Below are 20,839 nucleotides of genomic sequence, written 5' to 3' on the forward strand. Positions count from 1 at the left end.
GTTAGTACAAGAACACATGCCAGACAAGATAGCTGCCTAGTCACTACTGTGCTATGAGAAGATTGTGTTAACCAAGACGAACCACAATCCTGATTTTATCTTGAGGCCCACACCAAAGTGGCCCCACTCAAAGCTATTCTAATAGGACAGACAGCGATAATGCAAGGGTGCGATTACAAAAAATGCATACACCAAGAGCATGAGACTAATGTGCTAAGAGTGGTCAGAAGTCAGGTTAAAAGAACATGAGGCCACCAACTTCAGTCTGACACTTGATCAATTTCTCATCTTCCAACAGGAATTCACCCTGAAGCCGCTAAATGTTCCCATTAATTTATATAGGCTTTAGAAAAGAGACATTAGGAAAGGAGAATTACAGCATGAGCATGTCTAATTGCAACCATGTAAGCAGTAATGCGTTTTGGAGGGCAGTACAATTATGAAATAGATAATACACAAATTAAAAAACAACACTACTGTATTTAATGCGTAACAGGGAAGTTAACAAGGATTTTTCAAAGGCATGAGGGGGGAAGTGACAGTCAAGGATAGTATTGCCAAAGGCTTCTGAGAACTGCTTTACTTGCCGGAAAAGGTCAAGGTCAAGTCATAGTGAAGACACTTTCTCCCACAAAAAGTGTGGGAAGGAGACACTACCAAGAACAACAATTACACCAGGAGAGAGCATTGAGGCAGCTGGAACTGGCATACACATCACAGAATTACCAAAGCCCCAATCAAGAATGCAGGAGAACAATTCATGGAGGACAAGCCTATCAAGGGCTACAAGTCTGAGGGGCTAGAGGCCACCTCCAGCCTCAGAGGCAAGATGCCAGTTGCAGGGGAGCAACAGCAGCAGGAGAGAGGGCATCCCTCCACTTTTGCCTGTGGGCTTCCCAGAGACATCTGGTGGGCCACTGTGTGAAACAGGATGTTGGGCTAGACGGGCCTTGGGCCCGATCCAGCAGCGCCGCTGTTCTTATGTTCTTAAACAATGTGATTCTGCTAGACAGAAGAGTCTGAGCTACATTAGAAAAGCTGAAGTTCTTTGTAATATTTGGTAAGGTTTACATTTTTCTTCCAAGTTTGTTTTAAATGCACTCACACAAAACTTGTTTTTTAAATTAAAGCCAGCATGTTTTAAAGTAAGCACAAAACTCAAAATTAACACGAACAGAATATAATCCAAAGCAAAAAAATAAAAAATAAAAAATGGGGATAGTTTTATATCCAAATAACTTTTAAATTTAGAAGACTGAATGTAAGTTAAAGAAAATACAAGTTCAGCTTTAAAAATTGAAACTGTGAGCAAGATACAATCCTAGGGGAAACTAGATATGGTGTTAAATCTGATGTGTTTAGAAAACCAAAGCAACTCCATTTTACTTAGAAAGCCCATTTCTAACCCCAGCCCAGGGACATAATTTACATCACTGCCTTTACTGTAGCAAAATTGTATCTATGAAACTTGTTAACATAGTCAAGGTTCTCACTGTTTTTCGCTGACACAGTTAAGAAAACAGGATCTAACCAAATAAGGAGTAATCACCAGATGAACAATGAATCATTCACATGCATACTAAATACTTGGACCACCATACTGTGTCTAGGGTGTCAGCACCATTTAGATTGTTTGTATAAATGTAAGATGCACCTGTAACCAAATTGTAATTGGTTTGAGAGCATGTGCCTATTGATTACCTATTGCTGTCTGCAAAGCAATAAAGCCTCAATTAATAATTCTCAATCCTTGTGTCTGACTGATAGGTTAAGTGGACCCAGGAACGAGCCCCACCACATCAAATCTAATAACGAACACAAAGCTAAACATGAATTAGAACCAAAATAGACAGCAAGATCATCAACACAAACTGAGGTACTGTCCACTCTTAGGCAAAGAAAGCCACCCTTCCCAGGATTCAATGCAGCCCTCTTCTCCATTCAATAAGCACCAACTGTCATCTGGTGCAGCCCAGTAGCTGAGTCATAAGGTCCTCCTATTCTGATTTATCACAGAAGGAAACTGGTAGTCAGGGATACATTTAAAGCTAGACTGCCAGGGAACCAACTCTATGAGCACAGGAGAACAGCTGGACCAGGCCCAAGAAAACCCATCTAGTCCAGCATCCTGCTTCACACAGTGGCCCACCAGATGCCACCGGGAAGCCCACAGGCAAGAAGTATGTGCATTCCCCCTCCCTTTCTAGCACAAAGCAGCCACCACAACAAAGCAGCCAGGAGAGTTCAACAGTGCCTGTGTGGATTTAACAGGGTGAGAAGGGTACAATACAACCTCCCCCTGCCCCCGCTTAAACCCAGCTTCCTTTAAAAAAAAAAAAAGTAGAACTCTTAAAACTTCATTTTTCAAATAAATAACCCCCTAAAAACTTCAAACTAATGAATTAGTTATGAAAAAAGAAAACTAGCAGCTGTTGCTGGACACAACTGCCACTATCCCGAACTGCTGACCACAGGGGACGGGGAGGCAACACAGCTGGAGGGCCCAAGTAGCCAAGCCCTGGCATAGAAGATCCCATGGACCCCATTGGGCAGGTTTGCCCCCTCAAAGGCCAAGCTGACCTGGAGAGACAGAAAGAGTCACCAAGACACACAGAGACGACATTAAAGGATGCAACAGATACATCCCATTCCTAGGCTGACCGCTTCTCGGTTGAGAGAGAGAGATAGAAAAGAGAATTTGAGGACCGTGTGCTTAAAACATCAAGGTGACCAAGAAAAACCTCTTTGAAGTCAGAGAAGTAGTGTAACCATTAGCTGATAAGGGAGTGGAAGGGATGCTTACCAATCTTCACTACAGAAGATTATATGGGACCCATACCTGTATAAAAGTATGTAGCTTGGCCTTTAAAATTGGGCTCCGCACCAGAGGACTAGGCAATATCCATTGTAATACTATTTTATTTTTAAAGAAGATCAGGGCCTGGGGAGCATCCAAGAAGTTGAAGGCCGATTAGTTTAAATTCTTTTCCAAGTAAATTGAGGGAAAACATAAAAATTATTAAGCATGTGGAAGAACAAGCTCCGCTCAAGGAGACTCAGCATGACTTCTGCCAAGATAAATCCTGCCTCATTAACCTTTTAGAGTCTTGAGAGTGTGGACAAGCATGTCGACAGAGGTGATCCAGTTGCCACTGGACTTTCAAAAAAAGTTATAACAAAGCCCCTCACCAAAGGCTCTTAAGTAAATGTAGCAATCATGGGATAAGATCCTTTTATAGATTTATGATCATGGGACACATCTTTTTATAAAATGTGTAACAGTTTCAAGAACAGAATGCAGAAAAAAGGTATAAATGGACAATTTTCAGAATAGAGGGCAGGCAGTGCAGTTCCCCAAGACTCTGTACTGGGACTGGTGCTTTTAACATGTTTGTAAATGATCTGGAATTAAGACGGGAGTAATGAAGTGGCCATGTCCACAAGCATCTTGAAAAGCTTGTTCATCTCTCTTGAAGGTGTCATCCCACCTAGTTCTACACTCCAAGTTACTGAAACTTGGAAAATACAGAGCATGACAGAAGATAGACTATTAGCACAGTCCTACGTCTTTTTGCAGTCAGAATACATTTTGTCCAAAACCAACCCCCACTCCCAAAAAACACCATGGATTACTAAATCTTTAAACAACTTGTTACCATGGCCATGATTATTAGATCATGCCCACAGGCAAGACACTGGTACATATCTCCAACTGTCAAAGAGAATTTAATCTATTAACTTCAAAATATAACAATGGACAAGGCTGTTTTCCAGAGGAAATTGATTTGGGAATATTTTTCCCACCTGACAGAAGTCGTATTCAGTTGCAAAGGCTTTAACACAATTACTTCACAAAACACAACAAATGTATAACTCTGGTTCAAGTATACAAAGATCTTTGATCATTTTTAATTGTAATAAGTTTCTAAGCTCCCATTTGTAATTTCATGTTCTTCAGATATTTCATATTATGTTCACTGCATCGTAAGTTCAAGCAATACTTCCTAACCACTCTGCTAACATATTTTTTGTTTATTACATTTTATATCCTGCTCTTCGTCCAAGGAGCCCAGAGTGGTGTACTACATACTTGAGTTTCTCTTTCACAACAACCCTGTGAAGTAGGCTAGGCTGAGAGAGAAGTGACTGGCCCAGAGTCACCCAGCTAGTCTCATGGCTGAATGGGGATTTGAACTCGGGTCTCCCCGGTCCTAGTCCAGCACTCTAACCACTACACCATGCTGGCTCTCTTATAGTTGCCACTAATAGTTCCCACTATTAATGTAGAAAACTGCTATAATTCCACATGCCTATTATAGATAACTATTATAGCGAATGGAAAGGTTTAATATATTTATATATCTTTTCACTTATCACACAAAACCCATCTCTTACCATTAAATACAAGCAATACACAATTTAAGATTAACCCATCACCTAAGAATCAGGAAACTCTGACTGGATAGAGTCCCTCTGTTGTAGCAGAGGCAACAACAGAAAAGGCTCCACTCTCAGCCCCACCAAATGGCCCCTCTCCAAGACTGGATCCATAACGAGGCCCCTCTGCTATTCCCAACTGACAGGATGGCTTATGTGGCGAGAGGTACTGCACCCAGGCCGCTGGGGGCTTTGGAGTTTAAAACTAACACCCTGAACTCAGCTCAGAGCCAAGCGGTCACCCACCAGGGCCATTCAGGCCTAGTTTACGCAATCTCTCTGAAAGCAAAAGATCCAAGTAAAAGGTAGCTCTTCACCCAGACTTTTATAAGAGGGGACCGTTTCTGCTGCAGCTGCTGCTGCTGCTTCGTGTTTGGTGTGTTACTGTTTTATATAGGGTTTTAAACTTGTAAATAGGTACATTATTTTTATATTTAATATATGTACTTTTTGTATTTTAATTATATTGTAAACCACTTTGGGATTACTTTAATGAAAAGCAGTATAGATAATAAATAATAAAACAAGCAGTCACAGGGCCTCACTGGATCCAAAAAGCTCAATTGAGGCAGATTTATTATTTATTTATTTATTATTTTATTATTGAAACTTTTCTACCGCCCTTCCAAAAGGCTCAGGGCGGTTTACATTAAAACACCATTAAAATCAATTAATAATTTTTTAAAAAATTATAAAACAAAACAATGGTTAACAATTAAAAACATCATAAAACAACAATTAAACAATCAGAACAATTTAAAAACAAGTTTTTAAAAGCTGAGAAAGCCTGGCTGAAGAGATGTGTTTTCAGGTGTTTTCTGAAAATTGCCAGAGATGGGGAGGATCGTATCTCAGCAGGGAGCACATTCCACAATCTCGGGGCAGCAGCCGAGAAGGTCCATCTCTGTGTAGCCACCAAACGAGTTGGTGGCAACTGGAGACTGACCTCCTCAAGTGACCTCAGCGGCCGGTGGGGCTCATAGCGAAGAAGACATTCTCTTAAATACCCAGGGCCTAAGCCATTTAGGGCTTTATAAGTTATAACTAGCACTTTGTATTTTGCCCGGAAACCTACTGGCAGCCAGTGTAACTCCATCAACAAAGGAGTAATGTGGTCTCTCCGAGATGACCCAGAGACCAACCTGGCTGCCGCATTCTGGACCAACTGAAGTTTCCAGACTACGTACAAAGGCAGCCCCACGTAGAGCGCATTACAGAAGTCCAGTCTGGAGGTTACCAACAAATGTACCACTGTTTTGAGGTCACTGATCTCGAGAAACGGGCGCAGCTGGCGTATCAGCCGAAGCTGATAGAAGGCACCCCTGGCCACCGCCTCAACCTGAGAAACCAAGGAGAGACGTTGATCCAGAAGTACTCCCAAACTGTGAACCTGTTCCTTTTGGGGAAGTGTGACCCCGTCCAGAACAGGCAGATCAAAATCGTCTCTAGAGTTCCGACCCCGCACAATAAGTATCTCTGTCTTATCTGGATTCAGCTTCAGTTTATTCTCCCTCATCCAGCCCGTTACTGCTTCCAGGCAGGCATTTAGGGAGGATATGCCAACTCCTGAAGAAGTTGACATCGACAAATAGATCTGGGTGTCATTGGCATACTGGTAACACCCAGCTCCAAATCCCCTGATGATCTCTCCTAGCGGTTTCATGTAGATGTTAAAAAGCATTGGAGAAAGTATGGAGCCTTGAGGAACACCATACTTAAGCTCAGATTTTGAAGAGCAACAATCTCCAATCGACACCATCTGGAATCTGTCCGAGAGGTAGGAGCGGAACCACTGTAAAACAGTGCCTCCCACCCCCAACCCACTCAGACGTTCCAGAAGGATACTATGGTCGATAGTATCGAAAGCCGCTGAGAGATCCAAGAGGACCAACAGAGTCACACTTCCTCTGTCCATTGCCAATTGGAGATCATCCATCAGGCCGACCAAGGCAGTCTCCACCCCATAGATGTTATCGTAAGAACCCTTTTCACAAGCAAGCATCTCTTTGCTCTGGGATGCACTTAGCTAGAGCCAAGGCAGAAGCTTCCTCTTGCACAGATGAAACTCGGCTTTTCTTTTAGCCCTCAGAGTAAGAGAGCCTCAGAATCAGAGAGTCATCCAGACATAACAGAGCCCAACAAAAGGAGCATACTACACCACCACTCCTCACTCACGCGGGCACTTTTAGGCATGCAACTGGAAGTTTCCATGAGCCTCACAACATTACATTGAGGAGCCATCTGAATGGGAACTCAGACCAGCTTACAGAGTCCATATGCTGCCCTTCTAAATAGTGAAAAGGCAGCTGGAGGTTTGGAGTCAGAAACGTAAGCTCCGGGGTGTTATTACGTGCCTGGTAAAGCTGTGGGGTTTCACAAGATCAGCCACAGACACTATGAAGAGAGCGGATAGCAAGGATCCAACAGCAGAACCCCAAGTTGCCCCAACAAGGAGACAGGGGGAAAGACAGAAAAGCAGAAGCAGACAGGTAGGAGGAGAACCTTCACAGACCCCTAAAGGCACAAAAGGAACCAAGGAGGAGAGGATGTCCAACCTTATCAAAGGCAGCAGATGTTGAGGAGCATGACGAAAGACTAGTGTTCAGATTTTGTAAGGAAATTATTACTAGTCATTTTAGCGTGAGCGGCTGCAGTAGAGAGGGTGGAAGCCAACTTGAAGACGTTCAAGCTAGGGTAGAGGGGAGCGGAGAAACTCTAGCAGATACCTATTCTTTAACAATGAAGGAAGGGGCCAAGTAATTTCCAATTTCTCATCATCATTTCTAATTCATTCAATTAACTTGAACTTCAACAGAAGTTGCAAAAGTAAAGTGTGCCGTCGAGTCGGTGTCAACTCCTGGCGGCCAGAGAGCCTTGTGGTTGTCTTGGGTAGAATCCAGGAGGGGTTGGCCATTGCCATCTCCTCCTGTGCAGTGTGAGATGATGCCTTTCAGCAAACTGCGATATCGCTTCTGCTGCCAGATAGAGGTGTCCCCCATCACCTGGGAAACACACCAGAGGGGGTTTGAACCAGCAACCTCTGGCTTGCTAGTCAAGTCATTTCCCCACTGCACCATTAGGTGGCTCTTGTCTAGCAGCAGGGGAAAGACAGGTTCATATCCTCACTCAGCCACTAAACTCATCAAGTAATCCTAGGCTAGTTATCTCTCAGCGTAACCTACCTCACAGGACTGTTGTTGAGAATAAAGCAGGGGAGAACTGTGTACACCTCCCTGAGTTTCTTGAAGGAAGGGCAGGATAGAAATGTAGCCAATACGAATATTATAAAAGTTAAAATACTAAACACAATAAAGTCAAAGTCAAATTCAGAACTACCAATTGCTTTCAAAAACCAGTGCGTAGGCAATTCAAAATAGTCTGATCACACAAGGTGACCTTTCGATCTTGCACAGAATGCATTTTATTAAAAATGGGTTTAAGACATTTATTATTTAAAATATTTATACCCCGCCCCTCCAGTACACTATTGCTCAAGGCAGTTTTGTTTGCCCTCCACTACTTATTTCCTCCTCCTACAATATCTGAGAACCCCAAAAGTTCTAAAGATAGGAAACATTTAGAGGCGAAGCAAGCCTATACAGGCTACCACATTATAAGACTTAACAAAAGCTTATTTTGTTGATTTTCCTTGGTATTCAGTTAACATCTTTCCCAAAAAGTATGTCCATTATGCTTTTGAGTGTTGTGTTTATAAATACAGCTTTGTTTTCCAGGGCTACAAGGCCACAAGCCACTCATTCAAGTCTTAAAATCACCAATTATCTCATCCTATAGCAAGAAAAAACTTGACCTTCACTACTGTTGGCAAATAGTTATTCTGTCATTAGCAAAACAACCACCAAGCTTTCAAGTCAATGTGTTTAAAGTTAGAAACAGAAACATCTTAGTGGGTAAATTGGAGGAGAAGGAGTAATATGCTGTGTTGCTGCTGCTATAACTATCTGGTTTTGCTAATCTCAGATTGAATGAATGAATCAATGAATCAATTTATTATTCTATTCCAGTCAGTGACCAGCAGTCAAAAAAATAAAATGGAAAAAATTTAAGTAAAATAAAATCAAACACTGGACTGGGTAACAGAGTATCAAAACATATACATACAGAGGTCTCAATTACAATTCATCAACTGCTCTCATCTCAGTTTGCATGCTGCAGAGCAGAATCTTGCTACTCCAGCTGTAATTACTGCATAATGGTCTGCCAGAAAAAAAGGATGCATAATACTCTGATCAGCCTGCAATGTTTTTAATACGTGGTTCGATCCAGGCAATGCAAATGTCCCTATAACGGCTTAAATGCACATGTGAGATGGACTCAATATTGCCCAAACTGCATGGACACAGCCAGTTCCTGAGTGATATTCTCTTACATTTGCCATCCAGAATGGTAGAAGGCAGGGCATTAAACTGTGCCAGCAAGAACACTCTCTTCTGGTTTAGAGTGGTCAAATTGTAAGGTACGCCGCTGGCTGAGGAGATCTCAGATTGACAAAAGCAGAACTTGGGTGCCTGCCTTCCTTGAGTTGTGGTTTGGTTTGTGAGATAGTATTGGGGCGAGAAATGGACAGCAGCAGGTGTGTGTTAAGGTAGAACTTACAGCCACGACCCACCTCTGCAGGGGTGAAAGCTCTATTAGATTGGTTCACCCAAGGAGGTTATTGGATCCAATAGGATTCTAAGAAGCCTTGGAAGGGTTGAGGGTTGGCTCTGCTAATGATTCTGTTGATGCTCTGGTACAAAGATGGAATAATGAACTTACTAGAGCAGTAGACACAATAGCTCCTAAGCGTCCTCTCTGACTTGCCTTAAAGACAGCCCTGTGCTATTTGGATGAGTTACAGGAGCTAAAACAGCAAGGTACACTATTAGAGAGCAAGCGGAGGAAGACTCAGCCTGAGTCTGATTGGGTACAACACAGAGCACATTTTAAGACCTAGGCTCTGGCAGTGCGGGCGGCAAGAAAGCAGTTCTTTTTTGCCCACATTGCTTCCACAAATTCACATCCAGCTAAGTTGTCTAGTGTTGTGATGGGACTAGTATGTAGCCCCTCCCCCTTAAATTTAAATTTGGAACCATCGGTCACTCACTGTGACATTTTTAATGACTTTTTTGCAGATAAAATCCAGCCCAAGCTGAATTCCACAGTTACTGCAGAGTCTATTCTGGAGGTGCCCAGCAACATCTCTCATGGGGTTAGATTGGATCATTTTCTGTTTGTGACTCCTGAGGAAGTGGACGAACTGTTTCGGACTCTACGTCCAACAACCTGTTCTCTTGACCCTTGCCCAACTTGGATTATCTCATCTGATAATCATATTATCAAAGAGAGTCTGGTAAATATTATAAATGCTTCTCTGAGGGAGGGCAGGATGTCTCCTTGTCTTTAGGAGACTATTAGACCACTTTTGAAGAAACCTGTACTGGATACCTCACAGTTAGCTAATTACAGACTTGTTTCTAATCTTCCATGGTTGGGCAAGGTGGTTGAGCGGGTGGTTGCCTCTTAGCTCCAGGCAGTTTTGGATTATGCAGATTATCTAGATGCACTTCTAACAGGCTTTCATGTGGGCTATGGGGTTGAGACTGCCTTGGACAGCCTGATGGATGATCTCCAACTGGCTATCGACAGAGGGAGTGTGACTCTGCTGATCCTTTTGGATCTCTCTGCGGCTTTCGATACCATCGACCATGGTACCCTTCTGGGCTGCCTGAGGGAGGTGGGATTGGGTGGCATTGTTTTACAGTGGTTCCACTCCTACCTCTCTGGCAGATTCCAGATCATGTTACTTGGAGACTGTAGTTCCGCTATGCAAGAGGTGAAGTGTGGAGTTCCACAAGGCTCCATACTGTCTCCAATGCTCTTTAACATCTACATGAAACCGCTGGGAGAGATCAGGCGGTTTGGTGCCGGGTGTTATCAATATGCTGATGACACCCAGATCTACTTCTCTATGCCAACCTCATCAGGAAATGGCATTTCTCCTAAATGCCTGCCTGGAGGCAGTAATGGGCTGGATGAGGGATAACAAACTGAAGTTGAATCCAAATAAGATGGAGGTACTGACTGTGGGGTTACAGGACCTGAGAGATGTTTTAGATCTGCCTATTCTGTGTGGGGTTACACTACCCCTGAAAGATCAAATATGTAGCTTTGGAGTGCTCCTGGACCCAAAGCTCTCCCCGATTTCTCAGGCTGAGGCGGTGGCCAGGAGCACTTTTTATCAGCTTCAACTGATACATCAGCTACGTCCATTTCTAGAGGTGAATGACCTTAAAACAGCGGTACATATGCTAGTAACCTCCAGCCTTGACTATTGTAATGCGTTCTATGTGAGGCTGCCTTTGTACGTAGTCCGGAAACAACAAATGGTACAGAATGCAGCAGCCAGATTGGTCTCTGGAAAAACATGAAGGGGCCACATAACATGAACTGCACTGGCTGCTGATATGTTTCTGGGGGAAATACAAAGTGCTGGTTCTTACCTATAACAGCTTAGGTCCAGGCTATTTAAGAGAGCACCTCCTTTGTCATAATCCCTGCCGCCTGTTACGATTTTCTGGAGAGGTCCGGTTACCAATGCTCATTTGGTGGCGATCCTTGGGCTTTCTCTGTGGCTGCCCCAGGGCTTTGGAATATGCTCTCAACTGAAATAAGAGCATCTCCTTCTCTGTTTTCAGGAAGAACCTCAAGACTCTCCCGTTTTCACAGGCTTTTAATTAGAATTAATTTTAATCATTTTTCAACTTGTTTTAATATCTATTTTATTTTATTGTTCTTATTTATTTTAATTTGTAACTTTTAAATACTTTAAATTTTGTACACCGCCTAGAAATGTACATATTAGGCAGTATAGAAATATGATAAATAAATAAATAATGCTTGGTGATTGCTGTGATGAGCTCCATGTCTGGCCTTGAGACTAACTTGTGCTTCACTCACTGCTCTAGTCTGCTCTGCAATCTCTTGTATTCCATCATAATGTGGCTCAAGTTGCTCTAGTTGATCTTCTGGCTATGTTTGCTGCTAAGAAAGGATTCTGCTGTGGCAGCTGTTGCAATGCTAGGGAGTCATTATGTGAGAGAGAGCAACTTGTGCCAATAATGTTACTGCAGTGAAGGCACTGTGGCTGACAGTGGATTCTGGGTCAGTGATTCTTTTTTGGCCATTTTTGGACTGTGTTTGAAATGCGTATTCTGGGTTGGGAAGGACAGGATTCCCTTTTACTGTGTTTTTCAAGGCAGGGTCGCAAAATGTATTGCAGATTGCAATGCAAAACTTGTGTGCAATGCACTCTTGAGTGCAGCTTGTTTTGGCCATCGGGAATGGGGAAACTCGAAACACCCTGTTGTTCCCCATGGGTAGCTCCTAGGGACACCAAAGTGGGTTGGGTGGAAGGGCATGATGGGTGACTGAAAGTGGAGCGACAGAGGGGTGCACTGTGCAACAAGGGCAGTGGCCGTCAGCTATCCCAGTAAGAGCCAAGCCAAATCAGTGAGCAGTGGGGAGCGGGGGGAGAGATGGTTCAGGCATTTTCAAGTTCACTCCAAAAGCGCCAAGAATATTGCCCATTTTAGAGGAGGAAATGTGTCAGCATATGCTGAAGCAACCAGGGGATGATCCTCATCTTCTTACTCTGCATTAGCAGGCAAGCAAGTGCAACACAACACAGGGCACCAAGCTAGAAAGAGCTGCACACTGGTGCTCCTGCCTCTCTCCTGCATGTAAGATGCGGACTGAGAAAGACCTTGCATTTCCGTCAGTCTGAATGGAGATAAAGGAAAGGTTCGCTAGAGGAGTAACTAGAAGTGCAGAGCAGCTGCACCGGTGAAATTTCATCAGCAGTATGTCTAGCAAATGGGGGACCTGCCTCAGTTGAACCTCTCACTGGATGTATCCCTCCTCAGCCCAATGTCAAGCAGAAAGATCAAGGCAGAGTATGGAGCCTAATGTGTAAGTATGCAAAATATATGAGATGGTACAAAATCTTTTCTGGTTACATGGCACAGAAGTTAAGGCAGGCACTAGGGATGTGTACGAACTGGTTCGGAGGTCCTTTTACAGACCTCCGAACCGGTTCGAAGCGGGTGATAGCTTTAAGGACCGGGAAGCATGTTCTTACACACACACGCCGTGGCATTTCCCCCACCGACTCTGTGCTTTGAAATGGTCCCGCAGGGCGGCAGCGTACTTCCTTGCCACCCTCGGTGTATGGCAGACCGGAAGTACTTGGAAGTGCACGCTGTTCGCACACTTCCCGGTCCTTATCCCCTGCCCCCACCTTTGAACCAGCAGTCTCCGGTTTCATGCACATCTGTAGCTTGCAATTCCCAAGTCTTTCAGAGAATGTGTGAAAATTCAAGAGCACCTTAACTCTCACTCTCTTCTTAAACCTAAGATTGAGACTTTAAATTGATTATATCTACATAAGCACATATTGAAAAAACCGACTACTATTTCAGTTCACAATTCATTAGAATAATGAATTGTGTAGAATATAGCAGAATTATTGGTAGAATAACAACAAAATATTTCAAATAGCAAGATCTTCTTGACTTCTGCTGAAGCTGTCAATTCCTAAATATGAAGCATTTATATTTACTTTGCATTGACACATCTGAAGAACTGGGACAATTTGAAGTGCCAAGAGAGGATATTTTAAACTGTTTTTAAAAACTACAAATACAAAAACTACAAATCACTAGGCCCAGATGGCATCCACCCAAGAGTTCTGAAGCAACTCAAATGTGGAATTACTGATCCCCTATTAAAAATATGTAACTTCTCCCTACAGTCAGGCTCTATATCAGATGACTAGAATGTAGCTAATGTAACTCCAATTTTCAAGAAGAGATCTAGGGGAAATCCAGGAAACTACAGGTTAATTTCTTAATTTTTATGCCAGGTAAATTGATGGGAAGCATATATAAGGACGAAATTATTAAACTTATAGAAGAACAGGCCTTGCTAAAGGAGAACCAGCCTGGCTTCTACAAGGGCAAGTCTTGCCTCACTAACCTTTTGGAGTTCTTTGAAAGTGTCAACAGGCATGTGGATAATGGTGATCCGGTTGACACAGTATACTTGGGACTTCCAAAAAGCTTTCAACAAAGGTCCTCACCAAAGGTTCTTGAGTAAACAGCAGTCATGGGATAAGGGGACAGGTTCATGTGTGGATCAGTAACTGGTTGAAGGAAGGAAACAAAGGGTAGGAATAAATGGACAGTTTTCATAATGGAGGAAAGTAAGTAGTGGGGTCCCCCAGGGGTACTGGGGCCACTGCTCTTTAACTTGGTCATAAATGATCTAGAAGTTGGGGTAAGCAGTGAAATGGTCAAATTTGCAGATGATACTTAACTCTTTAGGCTAGTGAAATCCAAGAGATTGTGAGGAACTCCAAAGGGACCTCTCCAAAATGGGCAAGTGGGCGATAAAATGGCAAATGCAGTTCAATGTAAGCAAGTGTAAACTGATGCATATTGGGGTGAAAACACCCAACTTCACATATACTGATGGGGTCTGAGCTGTCAGTGACTTGACCAAAAGAAAGATCTTGGAGTCATGGTGGACAGCTCATTGAAATTATCGACTCAATGCGCAACAACCGTGAAAAAGGCAAAATCCATGCTAGGGATCATTAGGAAGGAGATTGAAAACAAGAATGCTATTATCATGCCCCTATACAAATCTATTGTGCAGCCACATTTGGAGTACTGTGTACAGTTCTGATCACCACATCCAAAGAAGGACATTGTAGAACTGGAAAAGGTGCGGAAGAGGGCAACCAAGATGGTCAAGGGCCTGGAGCACCTTCCTTATGGAGGCAAGGCTACAGCATTTACCACCTTCTCAAATAGCATTACCAATGTGAAAATCGTTGTAGCAGAATGCTATAACACCAGCTTAAGCGTGAACAGCATTAGAAGAGCCAGCTGTCATTTTCTTGTTATATCTGACAAGAGTATGGCTGAGAAACCTATTATGTGGACAACTAAACACCAAACACCACCTTAAGCAAGGACAGCATTTCCCCATTAAAATCTAACCACGGAACACCTGTCACAGAAAGCTTATTGAAAATCATCGCAGCAAACGGAGCTCTTCAGTAACAAGAAGCTTGTGCAAGTTCTTCTGGTCTTGCAATGATACAAAAAGCATCCTAACCCTGTGATCACGAGACGCAGAGAACCGAGTCGAGCCAGCAAGACGACGGCTTCCCTCCAGAGGCAGAGGATCCTTGAAGCCAGCAGGCTGCCATGGCCTGCACTTGGCAGCATGTTTGACATACCAAACAAAGTTGCAGAGCCAAAATTGGGCTGCTCTTTCTATATAAATACACATATACGCAGAAATGCAAATCATCTTCAAATATCCCAGTCCATTTTCAGAAAAAAATCTGTACTGACACCATATTTATCATCCTTTCTGCCCAGAAAATACTGGTACAGAAGCTGAAAGCAAGCAATATTTTGGTCTAGAAGCTATTTTTAAAAATCAGTTCATCAAGTGACTCTTAAACAAAAAAAACAGGTTCACTATGATACATTTTCAGATGTGATCTGGCACAGCAAATTCAAATTCAAAGCAATGGCAACAGAACGTTTTCCTCATCAACACACAAATGAGGGTTTCCTGTTGATGGCAGCTAATATAATGACCTGTAAGTTTAGTCACATAATTTGAGTTAATTTGCATAAATTTAAGCTATAAATGTCATGCTATCTAAGTCAGTTTGGCAACTGGTTAATTTTGTGGGATCCCATTTTCAAGGTACAGGTTTTTCAAAGCTAGAAATCCCTTCAGATTCGCAACACACGTTGAGCAAATTGAGCACACAGTATTAACAGTTAAAAGATGTCACCCTACTATTTTAATGGCAGGCACATTGACACTTAAGGGCTGCACATAAATATGAAGCCAACGCATTTGATAAGCACTAGCTGTTCAGAGAACTGGCAGTTCACACACGGCTCTCCACAGACTGCACAGCACATATTCCAACAGTATAAGCTCTCCCACTTCCATACACCAAGAGGGACCAAAGCCTGTTCCTAGGATTTACAGATGAGAATCCTGGGTATACATTTCTGAGTATATGCAATGTTGAAATGAGAGGAGAAGAAAAACAAAGAGGCCCTGGATGTGAGCTTGGGAGCATCTGACAAGGCTCTCTGACTTGCAGCCTGATCTTTAGCAACTGGTGGGAAAGTGAAGGTTCATAGACAGAGGACGCCCCACCACACTACCCAGGAAGCCCAAAATGCATTTATGTCTCTGACCTACCTGCAGACTCATATATTCGTCTTTTCTCCCTTCCTATTTCACAACCATTACCTTTCCAATTCAATGTCAAGTGTTACACCTGCACTAGGGAGATGCATGGAACCAGATGACAAGCCCTTTATGGGCCTCCGAACCAATTTGAACGACCGGCAGTTCAGCCGGTTTGAAGGGGGGGCATACCTTTAAGGGTGGGGGGGTGGCCTTAACCCCCCTGCTATGTTTTCCCCGGCAGCACTCCATTTTAAAAGTATCAATCGGAGCAGCAGAATACCTCCCTGCCGTCCCAGTGTCCTCCTCGGACAGAAGTACCTGGCAGACATGTGAGTGTGCCCATCACGTTTACTCAGATGCACGTCAGGCAGGCGTGCAAGCGAGCGCAGCATGCACGCAGCGCACTGGGTACTTCTGGCCGAGGAGGACACTGGGGCAGCAGGGAGATATGCTGTTGCCCTAACGGACACTTTTTAAATGGTGCACCGGCAAAGGAAATGCAGCGGGAAGGGTATGGGCACCCTCCCCCGCCCTTAAAGCTATGCCCCCTGCCTTCGAACCTCCCCCCGCCAGTTCCGTGCACATCCCTAAGCTGCACCAATGTTAACACTAGTCATGGTCAAAAACGGGTTTAAAGACTAAGGTTTGAGCCGGGTACAGTCAGCACTCACAACAAGGCAGATATAAAGCATAGCCATCTTTAGCTCTGAAGCTGCAGCAGAGGGAGAATACATAAGCAAGATGGAAGGCAGACAGCAGCGGCTTGTCCCAACGAGCAGGGGTGGGGCGCCAGAGGAGGAGAGACAGCGGCCTCTGCTTCCTTTCTGCCAGGAGCTCGGGTGGCTCCTCTCTCTCCCAGCCTGCCGCAGGACAAGCCACTCCTGGAGACAGGAAGCATGTGCAAGCCCACAGGGCACTCCCATGGCTAGGCAACTGAGCAGCACTACATCTACCTTAAGCCTAAGGCAAAGAACCAACACAAGTTAATTTTTATTTCCCCAATAGTAATCAGACTAATTCTATTTGTCTTGCCCTATTACTTGTTGAAACTTTCCAACAAGACTTCTCTATAATAGTATTCAGCGAGCCAGAACTAATAGACTTATACCTTTTATTCTTTGAGAGGTACTCTTACCAGACTAAGGGTGATGCTGGTTTCGAGGCAATACAGGATTCTAAGCACATGCCGGGAAGGATGCCAGTACACCTACAAGTGTGCTTACAACTGCTTTGCAGGTGGTTTTACTACCTTAGCCCTGACCATTAAAAGCTAGCACCGCTTCCAAACACAATGTTATTGTTTAACAAAAAAGGGAAATTACCTTATCTACAGAAGACCATAACAGACTAAACATAACCATAAACACAACAGACTAAACATAACCCTGTGAAGATGCTTTTCTACAATGTAAACTCACCCTAATTCCACACTACTCTATGTGCTACGAACTAACAGCTAAATGCTGCCTACTGTGAATTAATAGTCAAATGTGATAGCACACATACCACAAGTGGGGGCAGAAAGTAGCTAAAAACGTTTCAGGACAAGCTCGTATGATAAATATATAGAATGCTATAGAATGAAGAGTTCCTGTGCTGTGCTGCTATTACAGTTTCTGCATTTCCAGCAGCTTAAGAAGTGGCTTAAACTGTATTTCCTACAAAAGAGGCACTAAAATTCCTTCCCCAAAATTCATAACTGTTCAGAGAATTTCAAATTGAGTTTTCTTTAAAAATGCTGTGCTCAGATATCTTGTACTTTAAATGGCTTATTTACAAAAACACACACACACACAGCTCAGTCAACAAGATCATTTTTGCCCACATGTAACTGCCTCTTTGTCTATCCTATCAGATCAGGCGGACTCTACGGATATAATGCTGTTTCCCATGTCTCTAAATTCATTCTGGTCTCACTCAAGATTTATTTTTCAAAACTAAAGGTATATTTTAGAAGTTTCACAATAAGCTAAAAATAAGTTTTGTGGACATCAACACATCTGTAAGTTTAAACAACATTCACAAGCAACTCAGTGACCCAACTTTACTAAGACCAAAAAAAATAAAAATTGACACACAATTTCAACACTTGTGTCGTCTCACAAAGACAATCTCCACCACCGAATAAGCTTCCAAACGCATCCTGCAGTAACACCACTTTAGCCCGTAGCTAGTTCATGGTTCCTGTGGAAAGCTAGCTCATTCGAAAAGCAGCCTTCATACGGCCACATCTGTCTAGGAGCTACCTGCTGCAGACCCATCAATCTCAGCACTAGGCAGGCCGGCAGGCAGGCCGAGTGGAGAGATCGCAGGCAGCCGCCTCCACTTCCACGTGAGTCGGCTGCATCTTACCTGCTCCACTGAACCGGCTGCTCCCCAGCGTGGTTGGCCTGGTTTTCCCGCTGTTAACAGGTGGGGAAAACATCTGCAGAAGAGAACAAACGCCTTGCGGTTAGACACAGAGCAGCAGCCTCGGCCCTGGACCCACCGCGAGGCCATGCACTTCTCCGGGTCCGGGTCCGGGATACAGCCCCGAAGGCACTAGGGCAGCCGCGGTAAGAAACGCTCTTGCGGCCGGCGGTGCGGAGGACAAGGGGGCGGCCCCAGAGCTGCCCTCTCCCCGCAACCTCCGGCCCCGGCAAGACGGGCTGGCGAGGTCTCGGGCAGGGGCGAGGCAGGCCAGAGGGAGCCCGGCCAGGCTGGAGGGCTCGGCCACCATCTCCGACGCAGCACCAGCCGGGGCGGGGGGCCTGCAGGCAGCTTCCTTGCCGAGAAGCAGCCACGGCGGGAGCAAGCCCGGGCCGGAGCGGCTGCCAGCGAGCCGGGGCTGCGGGCGGCCGGGCGGGGACTCCGCGACGCCCCCCCCACCCCCGAGTTCCCTTCCCGCCGTCAGCGGGCCGGCGACGGCCGACTCCAAGAGCGGGGCCGGGCGGCTCGCCTGCGGGCCGGCGGGGCCCCCCCACCCCCTTGCGGGCAGCTGGCCCGAGAGCCCTGGAGCGCAGCCGGGTGGCGGGGCCGGGCGAGCCGAGCCGGCCCCGCGGAGAAGCGCTCGGGCAGCCCCCCACGCGCAGCCCCCCGCCCCGGCGGCCCTGCCTCCCAGCCCGGCCTCGCCTACCGCGCTGAAGTCCAGCAGGTCGCTGAGCTCCTTGTCGGTGCCGATGGCGGCGGCCATGCGCTGCTGCTGCTGCTGCTGCTGCTGGGCTGGGTCCATCTTCCTCCTGCTCCTCCTCGGGCGGCTGCGGGGTCCTGCCCGGCAGCGGGAGGGAAGCGGAGGGGGGAGGCTCCGGCCAGGGGAGCGCGCCGCGGGGGCAGCTAGCCAGCCGCCCGGGCCCCGCCGCCGCCGCCGCCGCCTCCACACTCCGCCCAGAGCGCCCCGTTCCGAGGAGGCCGCCGCCGCCCGAGCAGCCCCCCGACTCCCGCCGCCGCCGCCGCCGCCAACAATGGGCCGCCCAGCGGGGGGGGCGCCTCCGCCTTCCCGCCAGCCCCGCCCCCACCCACCGCTCGCCTCCTCCTCTCGGGCGGAAGCGGCAGCCGCGCGAGGTCTGCCAGGAGAGGCTGCCGAGTCGGTGGGCGGGGCGGGCTGCTGGCGTTGCTGCCGCCGCCTCAGCCAGGCGCTTTCCTCCGCGCGCCATGGGCGCCCCGCCCTCCTCCGCCCGCCCTCCTCCGTCCCCAAGCCAGCGCGTCGACTCGCGGCGGAGCTCCCTCTCCTTCCGCCCCGCCCCTCCTCAGGCAGACCTTTTCGGGCGACCTCAGGACCCCACGGCTCCCGCTCCGTATCCCTCCGCGCCTTCGCCCTCCCCTGCCTGCCAGCAGGAGGCGCCCGGCTCGTGAAGGAGGCGGCCAGGCTGTGGGCGGAGGCGGGCGCCCCCTGCTGGCCCCTCCTCGGCGGAGGCGCCCTGGCTGGGGGTCATGGGAGTTGCAGTCCAACATGGGGGGGGGCGTGAATTCAGGAGGAGGCCGCTAACACCAGGCAGGAGGATTACAGGGATTCTTGTCCACGGGTCGGATCCAGCAACAGAGATAACTTGCGCCAACCTCAGTGCAAGACCCTGCCCCTTTGCCCTAACCCTGTTGATCGTGCCTGGGAGTTGTTACTGCGGATTCTGGGAGTTGTAGTCCAGCAACAGCTGGGGAGCCCTCACCTTGGCCACCCTGTCATACCAAACACAGTGACCTAGATCCTGGGCTTCCATGGTGCACTTCTATCTGACTCAGTTCTTTAGCCTCCATCCCTTAAAAGCTTGGTTCAGGAACAGGTATATGCTCAGTATCCTCTGCCCTGAAGAGGGACGCAAAGAACTCATTTAGCTTCTCTGCAACCTCCGTATTCTCCTTAATAATCCCTTTTACTCCTCTATTGTCTAATGGTCCAACCGCCTCCCTTCTGATGTATTTAAAGATGTTTTTGTTATTCCCCTTGATACTTTTGGCTAAATGTTCCTCAAACTCTCTTTTTGCCTCCCTTATTGTCACCTTGCATTTCTTTTGCCAGAGTTTGTGTTCCTTTCTGTTCTCTTCATTTGGACAGGCCTTCCAATTTCGGAAAGAGGTCTTCTTCCCTTTTATGGCTTCCTTGACATTACCCGTTAGCCATGCTGGCATCTTCCTGGACTTAGTGGTACCTTTCCCCCTTTGGGGTATACAATCTAACTGGGCTTCTAGTATTGTGGTTTTGAGTAAACTCCATGCATTCTGGAGCAAAGTGACTCTCCTGATTTTCCCTTTCAGCTTTCTTTTCACCATACTCCTCATTTTGGAAAAGTTTCCTCTTCTGAAATTCAAAATGTCTGTGTTAGACTGCCTTGGTGATTCTCTCCCTGCATGTATGCTGGATTTGATGGCACTATGGTCACTGTTCCCTAAAGAGTCGATGACAATGACATCACGCACCAAGTCCTGGGTGCCACTCAGGATTAAGTCCAAGGTCGCCTTCGCTCTGGTTGATTCCAAGACCGACTGTTCTAGGGCACAGTCATTTAGCGTATCTAGAAATCTGACCTCTTTGTCATGACCTGACTGTGAATTTACCCAGTCTATGTGTGGGTAATTGAAGTCACCCATGATTACAGCCCTGCCTCTCCCAGATTTCATGCTGCAACTCCCAGTCGCT

At 46.1% G+C, this 20,839-nt stretch overlaps 1 protein-coding gene across 8 annotated transcripts in view; it reads right to left on the minus strand.

Annotated features, from left to right (window-relative positions):
* The window catches only part of TCF12 (transcription factor 12), a 158,538-nt gene extending 139,012 nt beyond the window's left edge, over positions 1 to 19,526 (minus strand). For 6 of the 8 annotated variants that reach the window (XM_053272098.1, XM_053272097.1, XM_053272093.1 and 3 more), the window contains exons 1-2: positions 18,845 to 19,526; positions 18,082 to 18,154 (exon numbers count right to left, since the gene is read on the minus strand). In XM_053272098.1, coding sequence (XP_053128073.1) covers positions 18,082 to 18,154; positions 18,845 to 18,940 — 169 coding nt within the window. In that variant the 5' untranslated portion in view covers positions 18,941 to 19,526. Of the gene's footprint in view, positions 1 to 13,473; positions 13,535 to 18,081; positions 18,156 to 18,844 lie in introns of those variants that run through there. The other 2 variants (XM_053272094.1, XM_053272095.1) reach the window with 2 other exon arrangements.
* Between the last annotated feature and the right edge of the window lie 1,313 nt (positions 19,527 to 20,839).

This window comes from Hemicordylus capensis, chromosome 10 (assembly GCF_027244095.1).
Source record: "Hemicordylus capensis ecotype Gifberg chromosome 10, rHemCap1.1.pri, whole genome shotgun sequence".
Lineage (NCBI taxonomy): Eukaryota > Metazoa > Chordata > Lepidosauria > Squamata > Cordylidae > Hemicordylus > Hemicordylus capensis.